Source organism: Oncorhynchus nerka, linkage group LG13, assembly GCF_034236695.1.
Source record: "Oncorhynchus nerka isolate Pitt River linkage group LG13, Oner_Uvic_2.0, whole genome shotgun sequence".
NCBI classification, from domain to species: Eukaryota; Metazoa; Chordata; class Actinopteri; order Salmoniformes; family Salmonidae; genus Oncorhynchus; species Oncorhynchus nerka.
Window position 1 is genome coordinate 77,936,608 of NC_088408.1, and position 25,341 is coordinate 77,961,948.

General features: G+C 42.6%; 1 protein-coding gene across 4 annotated transcripts; it reads right to left on the minus strand.

Annotated features, from left to right (window-relative positions):
- Nucleotides 1-429: 429 nt before the first annotated feature.
- LOC115140213 (poly [ADP-ribose] polymerase tankyrase-1) lies at nt 430-24,784 on the minus strand. 4 transcript variants are annotated; one of them, XM_065026730.1, is made up of 28 exons: nt 24,286-24,784; nt 23,059-23,283; nt 22,557-22,652; nt 22,229-22,265; nt 22,024-22,099; nt 18,702-18,722; nt 17,079-17,173; nt 16,866-16,932; nt 16,541-16,727; nt 13,048-13,169; nt 12,615-12,706; nt 12,411-12,489; nt 12,031-12,202; nt 11,665-11,744; nt 11,375-11,520; nt 10,929-11,094; nt 10,455-10,674; nt 9,990-10,099; nt 9,407-9,595; nt 7,112-7,352; nt 6,520-6,602; nt 6,236-6,356; nt 4,792-4,889; nt 4,051-4,125; nt 3,017-3,124; nt 2,607-2,800; nt 2,299-2,455; nt 430-2,097 (listed from the first exon to the last, which is right to left on the minus strand). In XM_065026730.1, the coding sequence occupies exons 1-28, from the start codon at nt 24,731-24,733 to the stop codon at nt 2,011-2,013; spliced, it is 3,792 nt and encodes a 1,263-aa protein (XP_064882802.1). In that variant the 5' UTR covers nt 24,734-24,784; the 3' UTR covers nt 430-2,010. The 4 variants fall into 4 exon arrangements, with proteins under 4 accessions (XP_064882802.1, XP_029534275.1, XP_064882804.1 ...); XM_029678415.2 differs by having other exon boundaries at nt 2,607-2,793; nt 3,019-3,124; nt 24,286-24,783; XM_065026732.1 differs by lacking the exon at nt 18,702-18,722.
- Nucleotides 24,785-25,341: the final 557 nt, after the last annotated feature.

Consider the following 25,341-nt stretch of genomic DNA (forward strand, 5'->3'; position numbering starts at 1 on the left):
AGTGACCGAGTGCCAGATACAAGTTGACCTCCACTCGACTGAAACAGAACGCTCATTGCAGAGAACTAAAGTCCAGTAGCTATTATTTAGTAATGGTTCTAGTTAAAACATTGACTTGTTTCTTATTATGTATGACTTTATTTTATCTATGGAGCTTTAATAAATAACTAATAATCAGGGGTTGAACTGATCAAGCGGTTGGGATTTATGTATTTCTTTCAAGGTATCCATACCTCATACACCTTTCAAATTCAGTGCTTTTAAAATCATTATCAGTAATTACTTTTCTCTACTACTAAATCATGTTTAACTTTTTCATACATCATTAACATCAAACATGTTTGGCTATACTAATTGCATATTACTATCTTACCAGCTGTAGAAAATAATCAGAGCCAACATGAAAACAAAATGTCCAACAAACTGCTCTTACATGGACAACATTTATTCAAAAAGTAAAGAGAATCAAGGCCAGAAAGGAATTTAGACTTCATTTACAATAAACTCCAAATTACATTGTTAAACAGTTATACACATCCATTTACACAACCTGTACATACATTTTTTTTACCATAACATTTGCAATTAATGTCAAATAACTTAAATAGTATCTATTTAAAAGTGCAAATCTTTACTCATGAATTTAAAGAAGTCCATGAATAAGACCATGGCAATCCGGGTTGTGGAGTTCACATTTCTTGTACAACAAATAATATGTCAGAGTAGATAACTGTTCTCTTCCAAATCATGCGTGTTCTCCTCATAGAATTAGGAATTCTAATTCTACGGTTCTCTTGCATTATCTGGAATATACCTCAGGCATGTAGTAAGGCAATTCAAGAAGAGTTAAGAAAAACAATCCTATTAATAATATTGAGTAATCCATGTGGTACTAGTGTAATCTGCATCATTATAAATCACAAATCTCATAAACTATTCTACGGCTATACATTATGTATGTATGCATGTAAGGATGGTGGGCGGGGGGCAGTATTACAGGGGTTACAGACTGGTTGAGAACAACAGGGTTGAAAATAGGTGATTCTCCAAGTCACAAGGCATGATTAGGTAAGAATGGTAGCCAATTATTCTGACACTGCAGGGCAGATGAGAGTGAATCTCTACAACCCCCTCTCCAAGGGTAGCTAATGGGGAACCCACACCCGATATTGGCCATACATGCAGCCAATGCAAAGGAAACTGAAAGACTATCACCACAAGCAGGAGATAATATACGACAGTTAAATTCATATTATAAACTGGGTGATTCGGAGCCCCGAATGCTGATTGGCTGAACGCGTGGTATATCAGACCATATACCACGGGTATGACAAATTTGTACTGCTCTAATTAGGTTGGTAACCAGTTTATAATAGCAATAAGGCACCTTGGGGGTTTGTGGTATATGGCAAATATACCACGGCCAAGGGCTGTATTCAGTCACTCTGCTTTGCATCATGCTTAAGCGCAACCCTTAGCCTAGGTATTTTGGCCATATGCCAAACCCCCTTGTGCCTTACTGCTTAATTATAAACTGGGTAGTTTGAGCCCTGAATCCTGATTAGTTGAAAGTCATGGCATATCAGACCATATACCACAGTTAAGATTAAAACATCATTTTTACTGTTCTAATTAGGTTGGTAACCAATTTATAATAGCAATAAGGCACCTCTGGGTTTGTGGTATATGGCCAATATACCATGGCTAAGGGCTGTATTCAGGCACTCTGCGTTGCGTTGTGCTTAAGAACAGGCCTTAACTGTGGTATATTGGACATATACCACACCTCCTCGGGCCTTATTGCATAAATATATTACAGTACATTTCATAATATATTACAGTATATTACAATATATTTAATGTCATCTGTCCAGTTTACTGTTACTGGACAAAAAGCATGGAACTCAGTCTGAAAAAGGTTTAGGCATTACAATAATGTTGTGGGTCAGGAGAATGTGTGTGTGTGTGTGTGTGTGTGTGAGAGAGAGAGATTGGTCTGGTGGCGCAGGACTAGGACTTCTGATCCTCTCCTGCAGCAGACGTGGCTGTGCTCTCCGGCTTAAGGATCTGATAGGTGATGAGATATTCTGGGTAGGCCTGCCAACAAACATGAGACAGTGAAGAGCAATAAGAGCAAATAATAAGTACTGGATTTCAAAGCAAATTTTCCATTGTGGATGCTTTAATCCAGGTCTAGGCTCAAATCTGTGTCTGGGAAACCAGCCCCTAATTTGTAAAACTTCTGCCTGGACTTGCCTTTGAGGGGATAAATAAAATAGTATTCAATTTAAGTCTCACCTGCTCCCCTCTGTAGATTACGTACTCTGCGTAGGCCAGGCCGTTGACGCTGGGCCGACCAATCACAGAGTGGTGTCCAGGGGGGGCGTGGGCCATCTTCATGGCACTGAACTGGAGGAAGGACTTCCCCAGGGTCACACGGCAGAATAACATCTGCCTGGAAGTCACGGAGAACAGGGGTCAAATAATGGTTCAGTAATGAGGTTTCACAATTATCATAGCTCTGATGAAAGCTGTCTATTCATGAGTAATAGCAGTAAACCCTCAATTCACCGAAATATGTGTTCTTTCCATCAATCATGTCTCACCTGTGGCACAGGTAACAGGAGCGGTCTTTGTGAGTGGGGCATCCGGTGCCACCCCCGATGCCATACACATACTGGTTACTCTTAGAGGAGTTCTCAGCAAAGTAGATCCCTGCTCCAAACATCCCTCCGATGTATGCATGCCGCTCGTCAAAGCCTTTGTGGATGATGGCATTTATGAACGGAGAACCTGGAGAACCAAAAGACATGAAACAAGAACAATGTGAAATACGATTGAAATTGATATTTGTAAAAAAATATATATAAAAAAAAATATAACAATAATGACACAGGGTAAACATTTCTCTAGTGATAATCAGTTAAGACATTTTTGTTGTTGAAATAAGGAGCGTGGTTAAAAAAACTTTTTTTTAAAGAACAGGTTGTAATATGATTATGGAATATGTCTTGTTACCATGGAAGAGCATGCGCTCATTGTGGTGGTTATGGTTCTCATCGGAGATCTCCTTCTGGCGGTGTGTGTATCGCTCTCGCAGCTTCTTATTGACCACCTTCTGGATCTGCATGGACACACAGACAGGAATCAATTATAGCCGCAATACCAATAACTTCTAATCTTCCTTCCTTTTCAAAAGATGGGATCAAAATTCCTGAAACCATTGTGCAGGGGTAGGCAACTAGATTCAGCCCGATGCTGATTTTTGTCCGAGTGGATGATCGGGGCCAGAACATAATTATAATAAATTTGTACACTGCAAACTGGCCACAACTAAGCCCAAAAAGAGACAATTTGAAAATAACAGTAATTACATTAAAAACACGAACACGTCTCTTATTTTAACATTTAAAAAAAAATGTATCCACTTGCAGGCAAGTTTTGGGCCGCCTGCTGCCATAGTGCATTCTTAACAACCTATAACTGATCGAGGATGGTATCAAATTGAAGATATGGGTATATTTCTAAAGCCAGCAGCATACCACCCTGCATACCACTGCTGGTTTGCTTCTGAAGCTAAGCAGGGTTGGTCCTGGTCAGTCACTGGATGGGAGACCAGATGCTGCTGGAAGTGGTGTTGGAGGGCCAATAGGAGGCACTATTTCCTCTGGTCTAAAAAATTATCAGTGATTGGGGACACTGCCCTGTGTAGGGTGCAGTCTTTCGGATGGGACGTTAAACTGGTGTCCTGACTCTCTGAGGTCATTAAAAGATCCCATGGCACTTATTGTAAGAGTAGGGGTGTTAACCCCGGTGTCCTGGCTAAATTCCCAATCTGGCCCTCAAACCATCACGGTCACCTAAGAATCCCCAAGTTTACAATTGGCTCATTCTTCCCCCTCCTCTCCCCTGTAACTATTCCCCAGGTCGTTGCTGTAAATGAGAACGTGTTCTCAGTCAACTTACCTGGTAAAATAACAGATATTTATATATCTCAAAGAGATCCATCCTATGAGCAAATGTAGTACTGTAATATAATGTAAAGCAGACCTTGATGATGTTGTATCTGCTGAACACCCCTCCTGCATTGCCTCCATCCCTGTGTTCTCGGATGGTACTTTGCATCTGGAGCAGAGAGAAGAAAAACAAACATGAAATGTCTTAAAACCGTTTTTATCAGCATTCAGACCAGAGTGTGATGAGGTCAACTCACAGAATCACATAGAATATGTACGTACGTGTACATAATATTAGGAACACCTTCCTAATATTGAGTGGCACCCCCTTTTTCCCTCAGAACAGCCTCAATTTGTTGGAGCATGGACTCTACAGGTGTCAAAAGCATTCCACAGAGATGCTGGCCGATGTTGACTCCAATGCTTCCCACTGTTGTGTCAAGTTGGCTGGATGTCCTTTGGGTGGTGGACCATTCTTGATACACACAGGAAACTGTTGAGCGTGAAAAACCTTGCAGTGTTGCAGTTCTTGACACACTCAAACCAGTGTGCCTGGCACCTACTACCATATGCCGTTCAAATCTTTTGTCTTACCCATTCACCCTCTGAATGGCACACAAACACAATCCATGTCTTGTCTCAGGGCTTGAAAATCCTTATTTAACCTGTCTCCTACCCTTCATCTGCACTGATTGAAGTGGATTTAACAAGTCAAGTGACATCAATAATAAATCATAGCTTTCACCTGGATTCACCTGGTCAGTCTCATGGAAAGAGCAGGTGTTCCTAATGTTTTGTACACTCAGTGTATCTCTCTCTGTATGGGTGTACCCACCTCCTCCTCCACTGATTGTCCCTCCTTGTCATCAGGGGCAAGGTCAATGAGGACCGTGCCCTGGTTGGCACAGTGGAATGTTAGGTATGGGTTGGCACCTGGAGAACAAACAAATAACCTGTAAATAAACTTGGTTACATATTGGGTTGGCTTCCCACCTATACTTTCAGGGTGAGTTTCCCACACGTATATTAGGCCTAGCCCTGGACTAAAAATAACTTTCAATAGAGAATCTCCATTCCAGGAATTGGAGGAATAGTCTAAGTATTTGAGGCAGCAATAAATGGGAAAAGCCACTTCAGCTCCTCAGAGATTTCTCGGGAATGTCCTGACCGATGTTCCCTCGCGCAGTAGCTCCGAGACTGCCGCACAAAAAAAATATCAGCCCACGGAGAGAAGCACAAGATTGAACTTCACTCAATTTTCTAGAGTTTTCTCTGTTAGTTAACATTATCAATGTTTCCCTTTACTGTGGCAATTATGATCAAATCAACACAATATTAGCCACTTTAAATGCAACATACCGCAACAAAACAAACTATGAGAGACTTTGTATGCAAAACGATGCAAGAAATGTTGTTGTAGGCAGAACGCATTGGAGTAGGATTCTATTGCATTAATGCACAAGACTCAGCCCGGTGCAGCGTAACCAATCAGAGCTGCAGTAGACCTATATGCAAATAGACCATTGCCATATATGGATCTGGACCATTTACAGTATGAGCGGTCGTGAGAAGATGTGCTTGCTTTGAGATCAAAGCAGGACCTGCATGTAGTCACGTGTGAACATTTAGTTAATATCTTTTGCTAGTTAGTGAGGGGAGTGATTTCTTCCTACATGAGCACAAAACTTTGAAAAGCAAGTCAGGTAAAAAGCTTTTTTTATGTTAAGGGGAAGTGTTGTATTTTGAGACATGCTTGAATAAGTTAAGTAGCCAATAGGCAGAGGGTAGCTAGCATAATTTGTCTGATTCGCTGTAATAAAGGGTATAGGAATAATAATGCATTTTATTTTGCAAAGTGGTTTCTTGCATCAAACAACCTTTTCAGTCACCTCCTTGTCTGAAGGACAAGTGGATAAACAGGTTAATGTCAAGCACTGCATGTTTTTTTCCAAAAGTCTCATGGAATGTAGGCCTACATTGAACACCACATATTGACTGTTTGCTGAATGATAGAACAGCTATTTCCATGTTAAAATGTTATGGGGTGTATTTTCTCCATTGTTTGTCTCCACTCTGGTAGGCTTACATTATGATCAAATAGCCACAGTAGCCTACTTGGCCATTGTTAAAACTATAACTTAAAGCCGGTACAGCCTCAGTGTTCACAGTAAATGTGCGCTGGAAGTTGCACAGAATTTTCACAACGTTCAAGTTTGCGCTCAGCAGACCTGAAATGTATCTTTTGAGGGAATATCTTTTGAGGGAATATTGGTCCAGACCTTGTTGTCCTCCCAGCAGCCTCTCCACTCCCTTGATGAGTTTGTGTCGGTGGCCGTAGGCATTGATCCCAATCTCCTTCAGCTCCTCATGACCCATGTCAGCCAGCACATCCAGAGAGATCTGGGAGAGAACAGGACTTTCAGTACAGAGCAGGGATCCTAAACTGTGTCATGATAACAGCTACTTCAAGAGTGGGAAAAAGACACATGAGATGTCAGACTAATTAGATGCCCTATTAAATAAGTTACGATATAGCATAAAACTCAATCATTAAAACACTCGCCTGTTCTCTCTCAAAGATGTCCCTCAGATGCTCCAGACCCAAGCTCTTCAAGAACTGACTGATGTTCATGTCCAACATTGCCACTGGAATACAAAGAGCAGATTCAGTAAGTGAAATGAATAGGCCACATTGAGTCATCTGTATTGACTTACATGCTGACCACATACATGTTATTCAATAATTTTATCCAAACTGCTCACACACGCGCCAAAATAGAACTTAGTTCTATTTGAGACGCTTGATGCGCTGCAAGTCCCGCCTCTCCCATTTCCTCATTGGTTTTTAGGAGCATATATCCACATGGGTGATTGAAAGATGAACTGAGATTCACACTCCAGTCCAGTTGGTGGTGGTAATGCACCTTAAATTGGTTGCCAACCAATATAAAGTCAGAAGACTGAAGGAGGAGAGACTAGAAAACAAAAACTAGGTGCACACCAGTGCCTGGTCTAGTCAGCATGTTAGACTTCCACCATTGAGTCAAAGCTGTTGACGGAGCTGTTGAATCTACAAGAATATCAAAACAGGTAGAATATCAGCTTCATGCTAAAACCCCGGCCCCAGTTTCGTTCCTGGCTCTCTCTCTACTCACATTCTCCCTCCTTCCTATCGGAGCCTGTGGCCCCGTCGGCCACCCCGGAGGTCCCTGCGGCCCCCAGCTCGTTGAGGGGCCCGGCCAGGTTGTCGATGCTGCTTGCTGCAGACAGGCAGGAGGGCGTGGAGGCCGGGGAGATGACCGAGCCGGCGCTGACCACTGTGGCCTGGGGCTTGAAGCAGCTGGGCAGGGCGTCTGGGGGCATGGCATCCATCAGCAGGGCCCGGATGTCATCAGCCTGAGAGGAGGGCATAATTAGATGGCAAAGCCATATGTGAGAGCTGGTTGTTCTAAAAGTTTGAATTTCAGGCTGTGGACCAAATCCCTAGTTTCTGCTAAGTATGTCAAAATATATAAAATGGGAAAAGTGGTAAGAATATATTATGGTATAGTGCATAAAGATGGCGTCCCCCATGTACTCACATAACAAACGGCTCATTTGCCATGTTCACCGAAATGTATTGTTACTATTTTTTTTGTATGGACATTAGCACAGTATACAGTGAATTCAGATAGTATTCAGACTCCTTGACTTTTTCCACATTGTTACGTTACAGCCTTAATCTACATTTTTTTATCCTCAATCTACACATAGTACCCCATAATGACAAAGCAAAACAGTTTTTTAGAAACGTTTGCAAATGTATAAAAATAAAATGAAAAAGTATTCAGACCCTTTACTCAGTACTTTGTTTAAGCACCTTTGGCAGCAATTATAGCCTCAAGTCTTGGGTATGACGCTAGCAGCTTGGCACACTTGTATTTGGGGAGTTTCTCCCATTTTTCTCAAGCTCGGTCAGGTTGGATGGGGAGTGTCGCTGCACAGCTATTTTCAGGTGGTCTCTCAAGAGATGTTCGATCGGGTTCAAGTCCGGGCTCTGGCTGGGCCACTCAAGGAAAATCAGAGACTTGTCCTGAAGCCACTCCTGCATTGCCTTGGTTGTGTGCTTAGGATCGTTGTCCTGTTGGAAGGTGAACCTTAGCCCCAGTCTGAGGTCCTGAGCGCTTTGGAACAGGTTTTCATCAAGGATCGCTGTACTTTTCTCCGTTCAGCTTTCCTTCGATCCTGACTAGTCTCTCAGTCCCTGCCGCTGAAAAACACCCCCACAGTATGATGCTGCCACCACCATGCTTCACCGTAGAGATGGTGCCAGGTTTCCTCCAGGATGATGCTTTGCATGCAGGCCAAAGAGTTCCATCTTGGTTTCATCAGACCAGAGAATCTTGTTTCTCATGGTCTGAGTGTCTTTCATTGCCTTTTGGCAAACTCCAAGCGGGCTGTCATGTGCTTTTTGCTGAGGAGTGGCTTCCATCTGGCCACTCTACGATAAAGGAATGATTGGTGCTGCAGAGATGGTTGTCCTTTTGGAAGGTTCACCCATCTTCACAGAGGAACTCTGGAGCACTGTCAGTGACCATCAGGTTCTTGATCACCTCCCTGACCAAGCCCCTTTTCCCCTTTGGCCGGGCGGCCAGCTCTAGGAAGAGTCTTAGTGCTTCCAAACTTCTTCCATTTAAGAATGATGGAGGGCACTGTGTTCTTGGGGACTTTTAATGGTGCAGAAATGTTTTGGTACCCTTCCCCAGATCTGTGTCTCGACACATTCATGTCTCGGAGCTCTACGGACAATTCCTTTGACCTCATGGCCTGGTTTATGCTCTGACATGCACTGTCAACTGTGGGACCTTATATAGACAGGTGTGTGCCTTTCCAAATCATGTCCAATCAATTGAATTTACCATAGGTGGACTCCAATCAAGTTGTAGAAACATCAAGGATGATCAATGGAAACAGGATGCACCCAAGCTCAATTTCGAGTCTCATAGCAAAGGGTCTGAATACTTATGTATAAGTTATGTTTTTTATTTTTTAATACATTCTACAAACCTGTTTTTTCTTTTTCATTATGGGGTATTGTGTGCAGATTGATGAGGGGGAAAAATTATTGGATACATTTTAGAATAAGGCTGTTAACGTCATTTGTTTTTTGAAAGTCACAGGGTCTGAATACTTTCCGAATGCACTGTACATGATCCCAATTCTAGCTCCAAGACGGCGGCAATTAGAAAAAAGAGAAAAATTAGATGGTTCAATCTGCCTATAAAATCAGAACTACGTCGCACGCCGTAGTTAAACTGTGGATAGTGTTCAAACGATGGAGTCATATCTGAATTCCTATCTTTATGCACCTTCGCCATTTGAGCAGATGTCTGCCAGTAACAGCAAAAAAACAACACTTCATTTTGTGGCATTGCTAGCTGCTCTAACAGTAAGAGATCAAGGCATGTTACCGTGGCCAGGTCCAGTGCAGTCTGTCCCTCCTGATTCTTCATGGTGGGGTCTGCTCCGTGGGCCAGCAGGAGCGCACACAGCTGGGTCCGGCCCTTTTGAGCCGCCTCATGGAGGGGGGTGAAGGCCCACTTGTCTGTAGCATTCACACACGTGTTGAACTTTATCAGGAGGGCAGCAATGTCCACGTGCTGTAGGAGAGGAGAGACAGGAGAGGAGCAGAGGATAGGAGTAGCAGATGAGACTAAATTAATAACACGATATGACCAGAAACGGATGACATCCACACAGTTACAAAACCTTATAGAAAATCCACACAGCAAATATAAGGAACAAAACACCCACACTGTGATGAAAGTGACCTTGTGGAAAGCTTGTGAAAGCAGTGTGGGTGTTTTGTTCCTTATATTTGCTGTGCGGATTTTCTATAAGGTTTTGTAACCCAAACAATATCTTCTAAGTCATCATCCAAGCTGTTACATAGCATAGGTATTTATGTATTGTCTATGTTATAAAACCTTAGGTCAAACCATACAGCATGTACAATGTCTTCCACGGCCTGGCGTAATATTTGTGCCGACTCACCCCGTAAGAGGCAGCGTTGTGCAGGGGGATGAGGCCTCCTTTGTCCTGTGCGTTGACATCAGCCCCGTGCTCCAGGAGATACTCCGCCACCTCCAGGTTGTTGTAGCCAGCTACAGAGGTGGGACACAAGACGGATGACAACATGAAACATGGCAGTCTACCTTACAAAAAAGCATTAATGAATGAATGTAATGTGTAATAGTATAGCTCCAAATGATCAAAGTGTCCAGGGTTTGATGAGTTGCCTTTCATCCTTTTATGTAAGGGGATCCACTTCTGTTTGGGTAGTAAAAGTTTGTGTCTGGGTTCTACATTAAATAAATAAATTGATTCCACTGCTTGCTATTCAAGGTTTAGGCTGGGTAACTGTAAAGCACTGTGACAACTGTTGATGTAAAAAGTGCTTTATAAAAATATGAAAATGGATTGATTGATTCCATGAATTGATTCTGGTAGGTACAGTACCAGCAAGGTGCAGGGGGGTGGAGTTGCGTCCCTGTGTGTCTCTACAATTGATGTTCTCTGGGCTGCAGAGTTTCTGGACGCGAGCCAGACAGCCCTTTTTAGCAGCATCCAGCAGGGCAGCGTCTCCTCTTAGCAGGTCCTGGATGTCTGTGTCTCCATCCTTCACCATGTCCAGAGGCATATTGCCATCACGGTTCTTCTTGGTGGGGTCTGCTCCATGCTGGAGAAACACACACAAATACATAATCTTGAATGTACATTTAAAAAAAGATGTTCTGTTAAATACTTTGTTCTGGCGCTGAAAATCTCTTTTAGCTATACACATAGCTACAGAGAGACAATTTGGTGCTTTGAGCAAAGTCTATAAAAAGCTATCACAATAAATACTTCCATTTGCCTCAGTATATATAGCCTTATGCCTTTGCGACCTGATCATTTCTGAAGAGTTGATATGAAAGGCACAGCTAGACTAACCTTGAGCAGCAGTTTGCAGATCTCGTATTTGCCCTTGGCAGCAGCCTCATGGAGAGGGGTGAATTTCCAGAGGTCAGCTACGTTCACCGATGCCCCGTGTCTGACCAGCAGCTCAGCCACCTCATAGTGACCATAGGAGCAGGCGTTGTGGAGGGGCACCAGACCACTGCAGGACAGACAGAAGACTAGTTAAACCAGTAAAAGCACAGCGATCCTATAAATTATGTAATTTTATGACTAAAGTTTTCAAGTATTGTATGTATTGAATGCAAAATGTAATCCAATGATAAAGAGGTAGTCAATGCAGAATGAAAGCAAATGTAAAGATATTTATTCAATACAAAGTGAAAGCCTTTTTGCTGACTATCTGAAGTGAAAGCAAACGTCTCAGCAGAGACCTAAGGGAAGACAGAGGTAGTAGGGTGGACTAGTAAGACAACACGGACCCTTTGTCTTTAGCGTGTACGTCAGCTCCATGATGTAGCAGGTCCTCCACCACGGCCACGCGGTTGTAGCCTGCAGCAAAGTGCAGAGGGGTGGAGTGACGACCCTCCAGATCCCGACAGTTCACGTTCTGAGGAGTGCACAGTTGCTACAACACACAGACGTGACAACATAGACGGAATATCAAAGGTGACAGAGGAAGACATCTTGGATTCATGATGTTAGGTCGATGGTTGATGCATGTAACGTGATTAAATTCATGACCCCGAGACGATGTAGCTGATCAGCTTACCTGCACAGTGTCCAAATCTCCAGCCTTAGCGGCTTCCAGAAACCGGTAGTCCACGTCAGAGTTACGAGTTGGAACATTTTCTGTATGAAATGAACCAACATCATGAAATAAAACATACTGGGAAATTTGACAAAGCACTATGCAATATTTATGGGCAAGATAATCGATCATTTCTTTGTTATACATCCTGCAAACTTACCATCACTGCATAGGCTAGATTTAAAGGCCATATGTATGTAATGCATCTTTCATCGAAGTTCATAAAACATCTTAGATGCACACAGGTACCATTGTCAACCCAAATGTAGAGAATAGAATATAAAAAGAGAATCTTTGTATTTAACCCAAGACGCTCTATTACTGTACCATTGAGGATCTGCTGCACGGCCTCGTTGCCCATCTGTGAGGCAGTGAAGCCCTGCAGGGAGACGATGGCAGGGTCAGCCCCGTAGCTCAGTAGTAGTCTGCATGTCTGGATGTGACCCGCCAGTGCTGCCCTGTGGAGGGCCGTCTGACCCAGGGTGTCCACCGCATTCACCTGGAGGGATGGAGGGGGTAGGGAGAAGGACAGAGGGAATAGTCAGTGACAAACAGCAACAGACTCAAAACTAAATGTGATACACTTAACTTCACCCAAAAATATTTTATGAAATATCAGATATGGAGGCTGTGAGCCAGTGAGAGATATGACAAGATAAATTAAATGAAGTAGTATTTGTGAGACTGAAGAAGCCTGCAGGGTGTACCTTGGCTCCATGTTTCTGCAGCACCTCTAGGATGTCGTTGTGTGCTCTCTCAGACGCAACATGCAGGGCTGTCATGAAGCTACAGACAGAAGAGGAGACAGAGGTATCACTTTACTTGTGCTGGAATCAGCCTCAGAGGGTTCTCATTCTGCAGGGGGGGGGCTCCGATACAATGTTATTGGAAACACGGACATGGTGTCTTACTCTTTGTTCTTCTCGTTGATGTTGGCACCTTTACGCAGCAGCAGCTCTGTCACCTGCTTCCGTTTGGGGTGAGGGGAGGCAACGGCACAGTGCTGAAACAGAAGGACAACACCTTCAATGAAATCACTGTATGGAGAGTGTGTGAATGCCTTCAGGTTTTGTGCTTGTTTTTATGGTGGTCATCCTAGGTCATGCATGTCACAAAGGGAGCAAGGTTCTGTATGTTACACAAATGTATTCTGACATAGGATTACATCCAAAATAGCACCCTATTCCCTATATAGTACACTACTTTTGATCACGGCCCATAACTTTTAATATAGGAAATAGGTTGCCATTTGTGACATCCATAGCTGTTGATTATGACGTAACATTAGACGTTATTAGCACTGTGACATTGAGCATCAGCCAGAAGGAACAGGGATGATCTCACCAGGGCTGTCTCATTTGTCTGTGGGTGTTTGAAGCTGATGATCTCCAGAGCCAGAGTCTTCTTCACCTTCGCCATGTCTGCCTCCCGAGCTGCCTGGAGCAGTGAATGACCTTTAAACTCATCTGGATGGCAGAAAGGAGATTGAATGAAAAAGGTTAAATTGAAATGTGAGAAAAGCCATGGGCCCACGCAGACATTCTCATCTGTATATAGTCTTTATGAATTGTGAGAGTAGTCTGTGCACAAGTGTTTATTTCATTATCAGGTATAAAAAGTGTGCACATGTATATTTGTGCATTTGGAAGGTATTTTGCCACAATCTACACACATTAACCCATAATGACAAAAGAAATCATCTGGATTTTATCAAAAATAAAGAACTGAGGGCATCCCGAGTGGCGCAGTGGTCTAAGGCACTGGATCACAGTTGCTAGCTGTGCCACTAGAGATCCTGGTTCAAGTCCAGGCTCTGTAGCAGCTGCCGCGACCAGGGGACCCATCGGGCGGCGCACATTGGCCCAGCATCGTCAGGGTTAGAGGAGGGTTTGGCCGGCAAGGATGTCCTCGTCCCATCGCGCTCTAGGTTCTCCTTGTGGCGGGCCGTGCGCATGCACGCTGACACGGTCGCCAGGTGTGCGGTGTTTCCTCAGACACATTGGTGTGGCTGGCTTCCAGGTTAAGCGGGCCTTGTGTCAAGAAGCAGTGCGGCTTGGTTGGGTTGTATTTCGGAGGATGCATGGCCTTCACCTCTCCCGAGTCCGTACGGGAGTTGCAGCAATGAGACAAGACTAACTACCAATTGGATACCACGAAATTGGAGAGAAAAAATATATATATTTTTATAAAGATTTGAAATATCACATTTACATAATTACTTTTACTCAGTACTTTGTTCAAGCACAATTGGCAGCGATTACAGCCTCGAGTCTTCTTGGGTATGACGCTACATGCTTGGCACACCTGTATTTGAGAATTTTCTCCCTTCTGTGCAGGTCCTCTCAAGCTCTGTCAGGTTGGACGGGGATCATTGATGCCCCACGAGGTGAGATCTTGCATGGAACCCCAGACAGAGGGTGATTGACTGTCATCTTAAACTTCTTCCATTTTCTAATAATTGCGCCAACAGTTGTTGCCTTCTCACCAAGCTGCTTGCCTATTGTCCTGTAGCCCATCCCAAGCCTTGTGCAGGCCTACAATTGTATCCCTGATGTCCGTACACAGCTCTCTGGTCTTAGCCATTGTGGAGAGGTTAGAGTCTGTTTGATTGAGTGTCTTTTATACAGGTAATGAGTTCAAACAGGTGCAGTTAATACAGGTAATGAGTGGAGAACAGAAGGGCTTCTTAAAGAGAAACTAACAAGTCTGTGAGAGCCGGAATTCTTACTGGTTGGTAGGTGATCAAATACTTATGTCATGCAATAAAATGGAAAATAATTACTTAAAAATCATACAAAGTGATTTTCTGGATTTTTGTTTTAGATTCCGTCTCTCAGAGATGAAGTGTACCTATGATAAAAATGACAGACTACATGATTTGTAAGTAGAAAAACCTGCAAAATCGGCAGTGTATCAAATACTTGTTCTCCCCACTGTAGGTGTCTGGTTAGACTGTAAACTCTCCTTCCAGACTCACATTAAGCATCTCCAATCCAAAATTAAATCTCGATTCGGCTTCCTATTTCGCAACAAAGCATCCTTCCCTCATGCTGCCAATCATACCCTCGAAAAACTGACCATCCTACCGATCCTTGACTTTGGCGATGTCATTTACAAAATAGCCTCCAACACTCTACTCAACAAATTGGATGCAGTCTATCACAGTGCCATCCGTTTTGTCACCAAAGCCCCATATACTACCCACCACTGCGACCTGTACGCTCTCGTTGGCTGGCCCTCGCTTCATACTCGTTGCAAAATCCACTGGCTCCAGGTCATCTACAAGTCTCTGCTAGGTAAAGCCCCGCCTTATCTCAGCTCACTGGTCACCATAGCAGCACCCACCCGTAGCCCGCGTTCCAGCAGGTATACCTCACTGGTCACCCCCAAAGCCAATTCTTCTTTTGGCCGCCTCTCCTTCCAGTTCTCTGCTGCCAATGACTGGAACGAACTGCAAAAATCACTGAAGCTGGAGACTCATATCTCCCTCACCAGCTGTCAGAGCAGCTGACAGATCACTGCACCTGTACATAGCCCATCTGTAAATAGACCATCCAACTACCTCACCCCCATACTGTATTTATTTATTTATCTTGCTCCTTTGCACCTCCATCTTCTGCACATCTACCATTCCAGTGTTTAACTACTATAATGTAATTACTTCGCCACCATGGTCTATTTATTTCTTACCTCCCTTATCCTACCTCATTTGAACACACTGTATATATACTTTTTCTACTGTATGTTTGTTTATTCCATGTGTAACTCCGTTACTGTGTGTGTCGAACTTCTTTGCTTTATCTGGGTCAGGTCGCTGTTGTAAATGAGAACTTGTTCTCAATTAGCCTACCTGGTTAAATAAAGGTTAAATAAATAAAAATTGGTGTGCTGTACCTTTTATTCTCCACGCATAGTGTTGTGTGTTCCTTACAAACAACTCAACTGTAGTTTAATCTGTCCACAGAATATTTTGGCAGTAGTGCTGTGGAACATCCAGGTGCACATTTGCAAACTTCAAATGTACAGCAATTTTTTGGACAGTAGTGGCTTCTTCTGTGCTGTCCTCCCATGAACACCATTCTTGTTTAGTGTTTTACGTATTGTAGACTCGTCAACAGAGATGTCAGCATGTTAGAGATTTCTGTAAGTCTTTAGCTTACACTCCAATTTTCTTCTTAACCTCATTGGGCTTTCTGTGCTGTGATCTTGCAGTCATCTTTGCAGGACGGCCACTCCTAGGGAGAGTAGCAACAGTGCTGAACTTCCTCCATTTATAGACCATTTGTCTTACTGTGTACAGATGAATATCAAAGCTTTTAGAGATACTTTTATAACCATTTCCAGCTTTATGCAAGTCAACAATACTTAATCTTATGTCTTCTGAGATCTCTTTTGTTCGAGGCATGGTTGACATCAGGCAATGCTTTTAATGAATAGCAAACTAAAATTTTGGGCAAGGCAGCCCTAACCTACATCTCCTCCAATATCGTCTCATTGATTGGACTCCAGGTTAGCTGACCACTGACTCCAATTATCCAAAAGCTAAGTCATTAGCCTAGGGGTTCACATACTTTCCTCCAACCTACACTGTGAAGTTTAAATTATGTATTCAATATAGACAAGAAAAATAAACTAATAACACACAAATTTGTGTAAGCACACTATGTTTGTCTATTGCTGTGACTTAGATGAAGATCAGATCAAATTTGATGACCAATTTATGCATAAATCCAGGTAATTCCAAAGGGCTCACATACATGCATACCGTGGCAAGAAAAAGTGTGTATGCACCTATGTATGCACATATGTGTTCTCTCCAGTCTCCCACTGAACTCACAGGTTAGTCTCTCTTTGAGTTCGGGGGTGGGGGCCATGTCCACGGCGCTCTTGCTGTGGCAGTTGAGAAGGGTGGGGTCGGCACCATGACTCAGCAGCAGCGAACACACCTCCACACGGTTCTTAGATGCAGCCTCATGGAGAGGAGTAAACTGCCACAGGTCCATGGCATTCACACACGCTCCATGCTGTAGACAGGAGAGTTTATTAATTGTTCTCCATCAATAAAACCAACATTCTACAATTGTCTAATTAAAAGGGGCATCAATGGCGGGTCCACAGAAATCAATTTTGTAAAAAGAACTAGAATCTTTTAGAGCCCTTACCTTGAGCAGAAGCTCTGTGACCTCAAAGTGTCCATAGGAGCAGGCGTTGTGGAGAGGGACCAGGCCACTGCCAGAGAGATAGTCATTCAAATGAACAGTTCTTGTATTCTATGAATCTGTGGTTGAGACGCTTCTCAGCTGAGAATGGTCTCAGACGAAGAAACAGTGGAGGAAAACAGGCCTTCAATGGAACTGTATTGAGTTTGGTCTTACCCTTTGTCCTTGGCATGGACGTCTGCCCCGTGCTGCAACAGTAGCTGGACGATACGGACTCGGTTGTAGCCAGCCGCCAAGTGCAGTGGGGTGGACTGGAAGAGAGGACATGTCATTAGACACACAGAGCTCAGAGTCAATGCACATCAGGACACACTGCCTTCAGGGAGCCAGAGAGTGAATGGCTGATTATGCTAGGAAGCAAATTGCATGGACGAGCGGTCTGAGTTCTCATTGCAGTTGAATGGTGGAAGGATGCAAGCTCAGAATGGTTAGAGTATTACACCCCAAAACAAAATCAACCTGTTCTCAACCGCCCTGTCTATGCAAGTCTGACAGAAGTCTCAGATGATCAATCTTAAAATATATTTCTTAGGCCGCACACTAACGCTTGCTTACCTCAAACAAGTTATGAAAAATGGAAATCTGACTTGTCCCTCAACTACACCCCTTCCTTCCTAAACATAATATACAGGAGGCTAAAAAGATGGCTACGGTTTGAATCTACTGTTTATTCATAAAAATATGTTGTGTAGATCTGTTTGGCCATTCCAAATCACATGGTGCCTATGTGAGCCAAGCATAATAATGTTAGTGTACACAAAGCTGTGGAAAAGTTTTCCACCCAGGAGTTTAGCAACAGTTTACCTCACAGACAGAAAGGAAGAAACAGTAGCATTCATGCACTGGTAGGTATCAAGACAAAATAAGACCACTGAACAACTCAGACAGGACAGACTAACAATATCATTCACGTTTGATGAAGGCAATCACACGGAAAGAAATCGAATAATACAAAAAGCATGAGCAGCAACGACGGCACAGCACTTAAAGATGAGGAATTATATTTTTTCTTCAACCAAGGAATATGACCCATTCAAGACGAGACAAGCGGACAGTGTCAAATCACAAACATACAATATAGTACAAGAATCAATTGACAAAATGCAGGTGCAGGCATCCAGACATGCACATGTGACCAAAACAGAAAAGTCACAGTCCTACAATAAATATATTGATTGAAGAGCAAGAAGTGATTGAAACTTAGCAGAGGTGGGAGTGTGTAAAGTAGTTAGGAGTGCAGAAAGGGGAGGGTGGCACTCTGGAAAAGCAGGCAATGTGGTATATTCGAGCTCCTTTCCAAAACCAACGAGCGAAGCGGGCCGTGGCCTCAGAACCACTTACTCACCTCCACCACACACACACACACCAGACCTGGGTTCAAATAGTAGGTTGGCCCACCTGTTTTCTTTTAAATCCTTTCAGCATGTGATTGAGCCTTGCTGGAGTGCTTGATGGGCATGGTTTTGGTAGTCAACTTTGGGGACTATTCCATCTGTACCATCGCAGCAGGAAAGCTCAAATCAAGCACAGCTAATGTATTCGAAAGACAACAAATACGATTTAAACCTAGGTCTGGCACACAAACACCCCCACCCACACACATATTCACAGGACAGGAGCATTGGGGTGGGAAATATGAACGTGACCAGTAGACCCATTTCCATGATGCGCAATTACAAGTGAGAGCCAGCGTATTGGTCAAATAAAACATGGATTAAAGAAAAAAAATACAAAATCACAACAGTGCAACAATCAGGTGGCAGTTATCGAGAAACTTACCAGCATTTTTTGGGATGTTGACTGATCGACAATGTTGCCAGAGTCACAAAAAACAAAACAAATTACAATTTTAGTATTTTTATTTCACAGCAAAAAATAATACTTTTAGCCTATCACCCTTTAAAGTGAAGTGAGAAACACACCGGAATTAACCATTCATATAAATTCAGTGACACCAGGTACAATGAGTACACAGCTTTAGGGAAATGTGACTTAATAAGGCAGACAGGCTGCCTGGTTATCCCCTCGGGAAAAGCCAAAGTGCTTATCCTACACCCACACAAGTCCTCAGACTGGCACAGGCACACGGAGGCGCAGGGAGTGAGTGCTTTGTTGTCACCACAGTGTGCCCAAGAGTCTTCTTAACAAAACGGCCCATTCATACAAACCCAAACAAAACAGATGGAGGAGACGCAGTTATGATAACATTTAGTTGTTGTTGAGGATTTCCTAAATGTCAGTTAGGAACAAGGTAATGTGCTTGGAAAACCTAAATGTCAAAGAATAATGAGTAGGATTTTAAATTATACACTTTAGGGACCAGGTTAGCCAGAGTGAATTATGATGACAGAAAAATACTGCTCATCCTAGCCAATAGACTCTAGATTATGCATTATTCAAAATTATGAAAAGGAGAAAGATATGGTTTCTTGCCAACTCAGAGATGAATTCTAGCTTTTTGGCAATAACTTCTCTACTCATGAGAATGCATTGGGGGTGAAAAACTGAATAATTAAAACTAGTGCCAAACAAGACGAGGGGTAAATACAATTACAAATGAGCAAAAACTATTCCAATTACCAATGCAAAGTAGAGCCTTGACTTTAAGTACACTTTCCTCAGACTGAAGTTAATTGTCAAGTCATGACACCCTGAGTGCTCTGGTGAAACAATATCATCTGATCCAAACACTAAACTAATCAACAGCTAATAACAATGCAAAGATGAAAATAATCCTAAACAACCATCCTATTACCACAAAGCACTCATGACAGTAAGCCAATGACCATGTTCACATGTGCAGTATTCTGGATAGTAGCTCATATCCTGCTAAAGGTCTTTTGGGATAAGCCGTGTACTTTCACCTTCAATATCCCACTCACGAGTATCCCTGTATCTATGAATGAACAAAATATTCATAATTTAAATTCATAGGGGTTAAATGGAATACTAACTGAAATATGGACATGGACTGTAGGACTATAACCTCACATGCGGCGTGATATCCTATTAACTCCTGCAGAATTAAGTTTTATTGTTTTTAACAACAAATGTTTATTTTGTCTCAAACAGGAAAATATGATTTCTTTCAGCATCTCGAGAAAATGCGAATGAGTGTGTCATCTTCGACACTTATGCAAGCAGACAGTATTTCAACCACATACAATTTGCACCCAAGGCGAATTGAAGTCTTATCGGAAACGTGTTTCATAGTCCTCAGCTATACATTTCCTTAAAATCGGTCAAACTGATGACATTAGGACATTTTGCACAAGACCAATCTTTAGTGTTTTGAAGTTATTGCGTTTTCTCCTCAGCTCCTAAACGAAACAGACAACTTAACCAATGTTAACCAGGTTACTAATGCATGAATTCTATCGATGCAAGACATTCTGGTGAGCACTACTTTATTTAGTCTTCTGGTGCAATACGTTGACAGAGAAGAAGCTGCGTGTATCTAACTGTAGTTGACAAACAAATTATAAGCAGAAACTTATAGGCTATATAGCCAGTAGGCTATATGGTCCAGTACAGAGTATCAGCTAAATAAATTCTGGAATTATGGTTGATCGAATTCCGCAGGTAGCCTACATTTTGAAGTGATTTGTTTGACAATGAGAAGAAAACATCGCCCAACACCCATGAAATGTGAAACTAAGCCTGCGCAGACTGTGAAAAACAACAGTAAATGGGATAAGATGTTTACATGCCACAGTATCCCACCTAAGATCAGCAAATCCCAGGCAACTTATCCAGGTTTCGCATAACCAGGATACAAGCCTTTTCAGGTTATTGTAAACGGGATATGATATTTATATGCGTCAACTCAAACAATACATGAGTATCCCGAATAATGAGATATTAGTGTGCATGTAAACGTGGTCAGTGAAAGTTCTAGAGATTCAATGCATTAAGCTAAAATTGAATTTACATAACATATACACGCTACAATCCATGTCTCCAACTCCGGTCCTCGAGTACCCCCAACAGCACATTTTTGAAAACCTGATTCAATTTTGTCAAGGGCTTGATGATTAGTTGACAAGTAGTATCAGGTGTGCTTGTCCTGGGCCACAAATATTTTTTTTTATTTATTTTTTTTACTGTTGGGAGTTCTAGGACCAGAATTGGGAATCACTGTACAACATCATGGTTTAACAACCCTGTCCTCACCCCACCCCCCAGATGTTTCACATTTTGGTTTTAACCCTAAACTGACACACCTGATTAAATTTGTGAACTAATCATCAAGCCTTTGACTAATTGAATCAGGTGTGCCAGTTTAGGGTTAAAACAAAACAACCCTGTGGAGAGGGTTGGGAAACTCTGCACTACATGATAGAATATTAATGATGTGATAAACATGACCAACTATTCAAAAACAAAGATCTGAGAGCTTCAAGCTAGTATATTCAAATAACAGCTTTGATAGGTAAATTTGATCGATATTGGCAACAACTTGGTTATAGCAAATGTTTGATGTGCAGAAGACCGAGGATCAGTGTTACTAGAATTAAGGGGTAACTGAGGGACCCAAATAAAAGTGAAAATATTTCCTACGAAAATCTATCTGCAAAATCGATTTGGAGCAATAGCTAAACACTGAAGGAGTAGAAACAAAAATACTAATTATCCATATTCTATTAAACTGTTTGAAAATGAAAACAGGGAATGGTTAAATAGGGTAACATACATTTATATACAATGAAAAGGATTACATTTCAACTACAATCACAGAAAATATTTGGTCCAAAATGGGAAAACCCGTGTTGATATCACTGTTAAATCAGTACAGTATATAGAGAATATGGCCTGGGCAGAAGTTGGTTCAAGTCAAAGCGCCCCCTGCCTAAATCCAATCCAATGACAAATCCTCTTCATAGTGTTCTACATATAATAATCCGCCTAGGATGAGATGGTGTTTTTAATCCCTACACAAGTGACTGTTTTGGAATGTAGGCTGAAAACACAGTCTCTCTCCAGACTTTTCTTGCCATTGGTCACACCAATCTTTAGAACAAATCAAGCATATGCTACAATATTATACAACATTAATATAAAGTGTGGGCATGTAATGTTGTGGAGGCGATATCCTTCTTACCTTGCGGCCATCACTGGCATGGCAGTTGACATTTAATGGGGTCAATAGTGCCATCAGCTTCTCTTCATTGCCACTCCTGTAGCACACAGTTCATAAGAGAACAGAAGAGAAAATATTTTGTATTAGAAAATTATTAAAGATGTGGTAGGTAGCCTAATACTACAAACAGATCACTCCAATGAAACAAGTCGATAAAGATACTCACCTTGCCGCTTCCAAGAGTTCATCTTTCTTATACTCACCTGAATACAAAATATCAGGTTAGAACAGCACAGAGTTCCAAGTCAAGACAAGCCATGATTCAGATAAAAGGTTACCGTCCTGGGCCCAGTTTCCCAAAAGCATCTTATGGCTAAGTTAATCATTAGAATGATAGGATCCTATGGTTCCAATATTCATTTTGCCTTAAGATGCTTTTGGGAAAGCGGGCCCAGGTCGTTGCAGTCACGTAAAATACAATATACAACATAGGAACGTATCCAATGTAATGGGGGAGAGAATTGGCTGAAAGGGAGTAGTTGTATGAAACTCACCGGTGAGCACAGCCTTGGCAGAGGGGTCTGCCAGATCCAGAGCAGACTTGCCATCCGTATTACGGATGTTGGGATCAGCGCCATGCTGGAGAAGCACTGTGTGAAGGAGACATAGGAAACTGTCATTTTAATTCAATTATAGTCTTATACCTTGCACAGTTTACAGTACTTTAACATACCTATAGTAAATCACCTTAGTAAAGTCAATTCTACATCTGCATTGCTTGCTTTTTGGGGTTTTAGGCTGGGTTCTGTATAAGCACTTTGTGACATCTGCTGATGTAAATTGGATTGATTGAATATTGTCAACATAACATTTCCTGGACAAATGACCAGGGTTTAAGAGTGTTGAAAGACAAAACTGTATATTTGGGTGCAGTAACAAGGCACTGGGAGCGGCAATATTCCATGTGCAGGTATTTGAAGTACAGCTATTCTTAAGTTTAGGATGTGCATGTCACCCTCCATCTTCAGACAATTTATTTTTGACATCCACCCTTACCGATGCACACGTCAATTTTGCCCTTGATGGCTGCCTCGTGCAGAGGTGTGTAGTTCCAGTTGTCCCGTGCATTGGGGTCTGCACCTTGGCACAACAGTAGACTGACCACCTCAGCGTGGCCAAAGGAGCAGGCATTGTGCAGGGGGATGAGGCCACCATCGTCTCTGGCGTGCACATTAGCTCCAGTCTGTAAGAGGTGGTCAACCACATCCTTCCGGCCAAAACCTGACACAATGACAGACAAAACATGATCAGTGCATACATGGTGACAGTAATCCAGGCTGTATCACATACGGCCGTGATTGGGAGACCCATAGGGCGGCGCACAATTGACCCAGCATTGTCCAGGTTTGGCAGTCATTGTAAACAAGAATTTGTCCTTAAACTGGCTTGCCTAGTTAAATAAAGTTTAAATTACCCCAAAAAATGTCATGTCAGTTCTATGAAGAAAAAAATATATAATAACAGAGCATAATATTAACAACCAAACTACTTTTTAGCAGTTCCTCTTGAACATGGTTTCCCAAACTCGATCCTGCGATCAAGGCACGTTTTGGTTTTTGACCTAACACCACATTACTGATTCAAATAATCAAAGCTTGAAGAGTTGGTTATTAGAGTCAGCTGTGTAATACTATTGCAAAAACGACGAGTGCACCCTGCATTGGCCCCAGGACAGAGTTTGGGAAACCATGCTCTAGAATGCCAAAAAAGGTATGCATATTTTGGTTACAGCCCTGGAACAGAACGGATTCAACAAATCACCAACTATTGATTTAGTGAACCAGAGGTATGTTAGTGCTGGGTTGGAAACAAAAAGTACACACTCTGGGGTTCACCACGGATTAGCTTGAGAAACACCCAAAAATGCACGTTTGTTTACCTTTAGCTAGTAACAACGAAGGCTGAGAGACTGAGGCCTTCTGTCCCTATCGGTCTGTGTACCAAACTGTTTTTAGTATTAGCTAGTTAGCCAACTAAGCTAGCTGTTTTCGATGGGCCTTGATATTGGAAAAGTAGTTAGCTAACTAACAGAAGCAAATTAAATTAGCATTCGTAATTAGTTACAGTATAGTAGCTAACTAATAACTAGTTATCCATTCTCGTCGTGGCACACCAGCATTTTGATATTTTTCACAAGCACGATGCGACGTTTGAAAACACTCCAACCTGCCAGCTCGCGCTGACAACACAAAAACAAAGCTTGTTAGCGCTATCTTAACTAACCAGCAGCGAAATGCAGAGGGGTAGATTTTCGTCCGGCCATGTCCTTCGCATTCACATTCACCGAGTCAACAAGTCTCTTCACCCGGGACACATCTCCATTCCGACAGGCCTCAAATAGCTCCCTGAAAGCTCCACCGATCCCACTACCGTCGCCAGGGGTCGTGCCTCCTGAACCCGGGCTCGAGACACTACTACTCCCTCCGCCGGAGGTTGTTGTGGTCGGACTTGTGCTGTTCCCACTGCTGAGGGCCGAGGTTTGAAGATCCGGGGAGGCCGAAGGATTCTCCATGCCCGTGCTGCATCCACGCTCACCATCCGGAGGCACTAACGTCGCTGTCACAAGATCAAGCGAGGGAGATCCTGGCGGACTTACCGAAAGAGAACAGTTTCGTGGCGGAGATAGCAGGTTGCCCTGTTGTTGCTGCGATGAGCGACGAGACACCGCCATTTTCGCAGCAGCTCTCAAGTCAGACTAGAGAGAAAGAGGCGAAAGCGAGAATGATAAATCGGCCCAAAATCTGTCTTCTCCAGCAGGTGGCGTTTTTTGTCTCTCGCAGAGTGAGGTGTTTGTGTGTGTAGGAACAGTGGCAAGAAAAATTATGTGAACCCCTTGAAAATACCTGGATTTCTGCATAAATTGGTCATAAAATTTGATCTGATCTTCATCTAGGTCACAACAGACAAACACAGCCTGCTTAAACGAGTAACACACAATTATACGTTTTGAAGTCTTTGTTGAACACACCATGTAAACATTCACAGTTCAGGGTGGGAGAAGTATGTGAACCCTTGGATTGAATAACTAATTGACCCTCCTTTGGTAGCAATAACCTCAACCAAACGTTTTCTGTAGTTGCAAATCGGACCTGCACAACGTTCAGGAGGAATTTTGGACCATTCCTCTTTACAAAACTGTTTCAGTTCAGCAATAATCTTGGGATGTGAACTGCTCTCTTGAGGTCATGCCACAGCATCTCAAATCGTGTTGAGGTCAGGACTCGAACTGGGCCGCTCCAGAAGGCATATTTTCTTCTGTTGAAGCCATTCTGTTGTTGA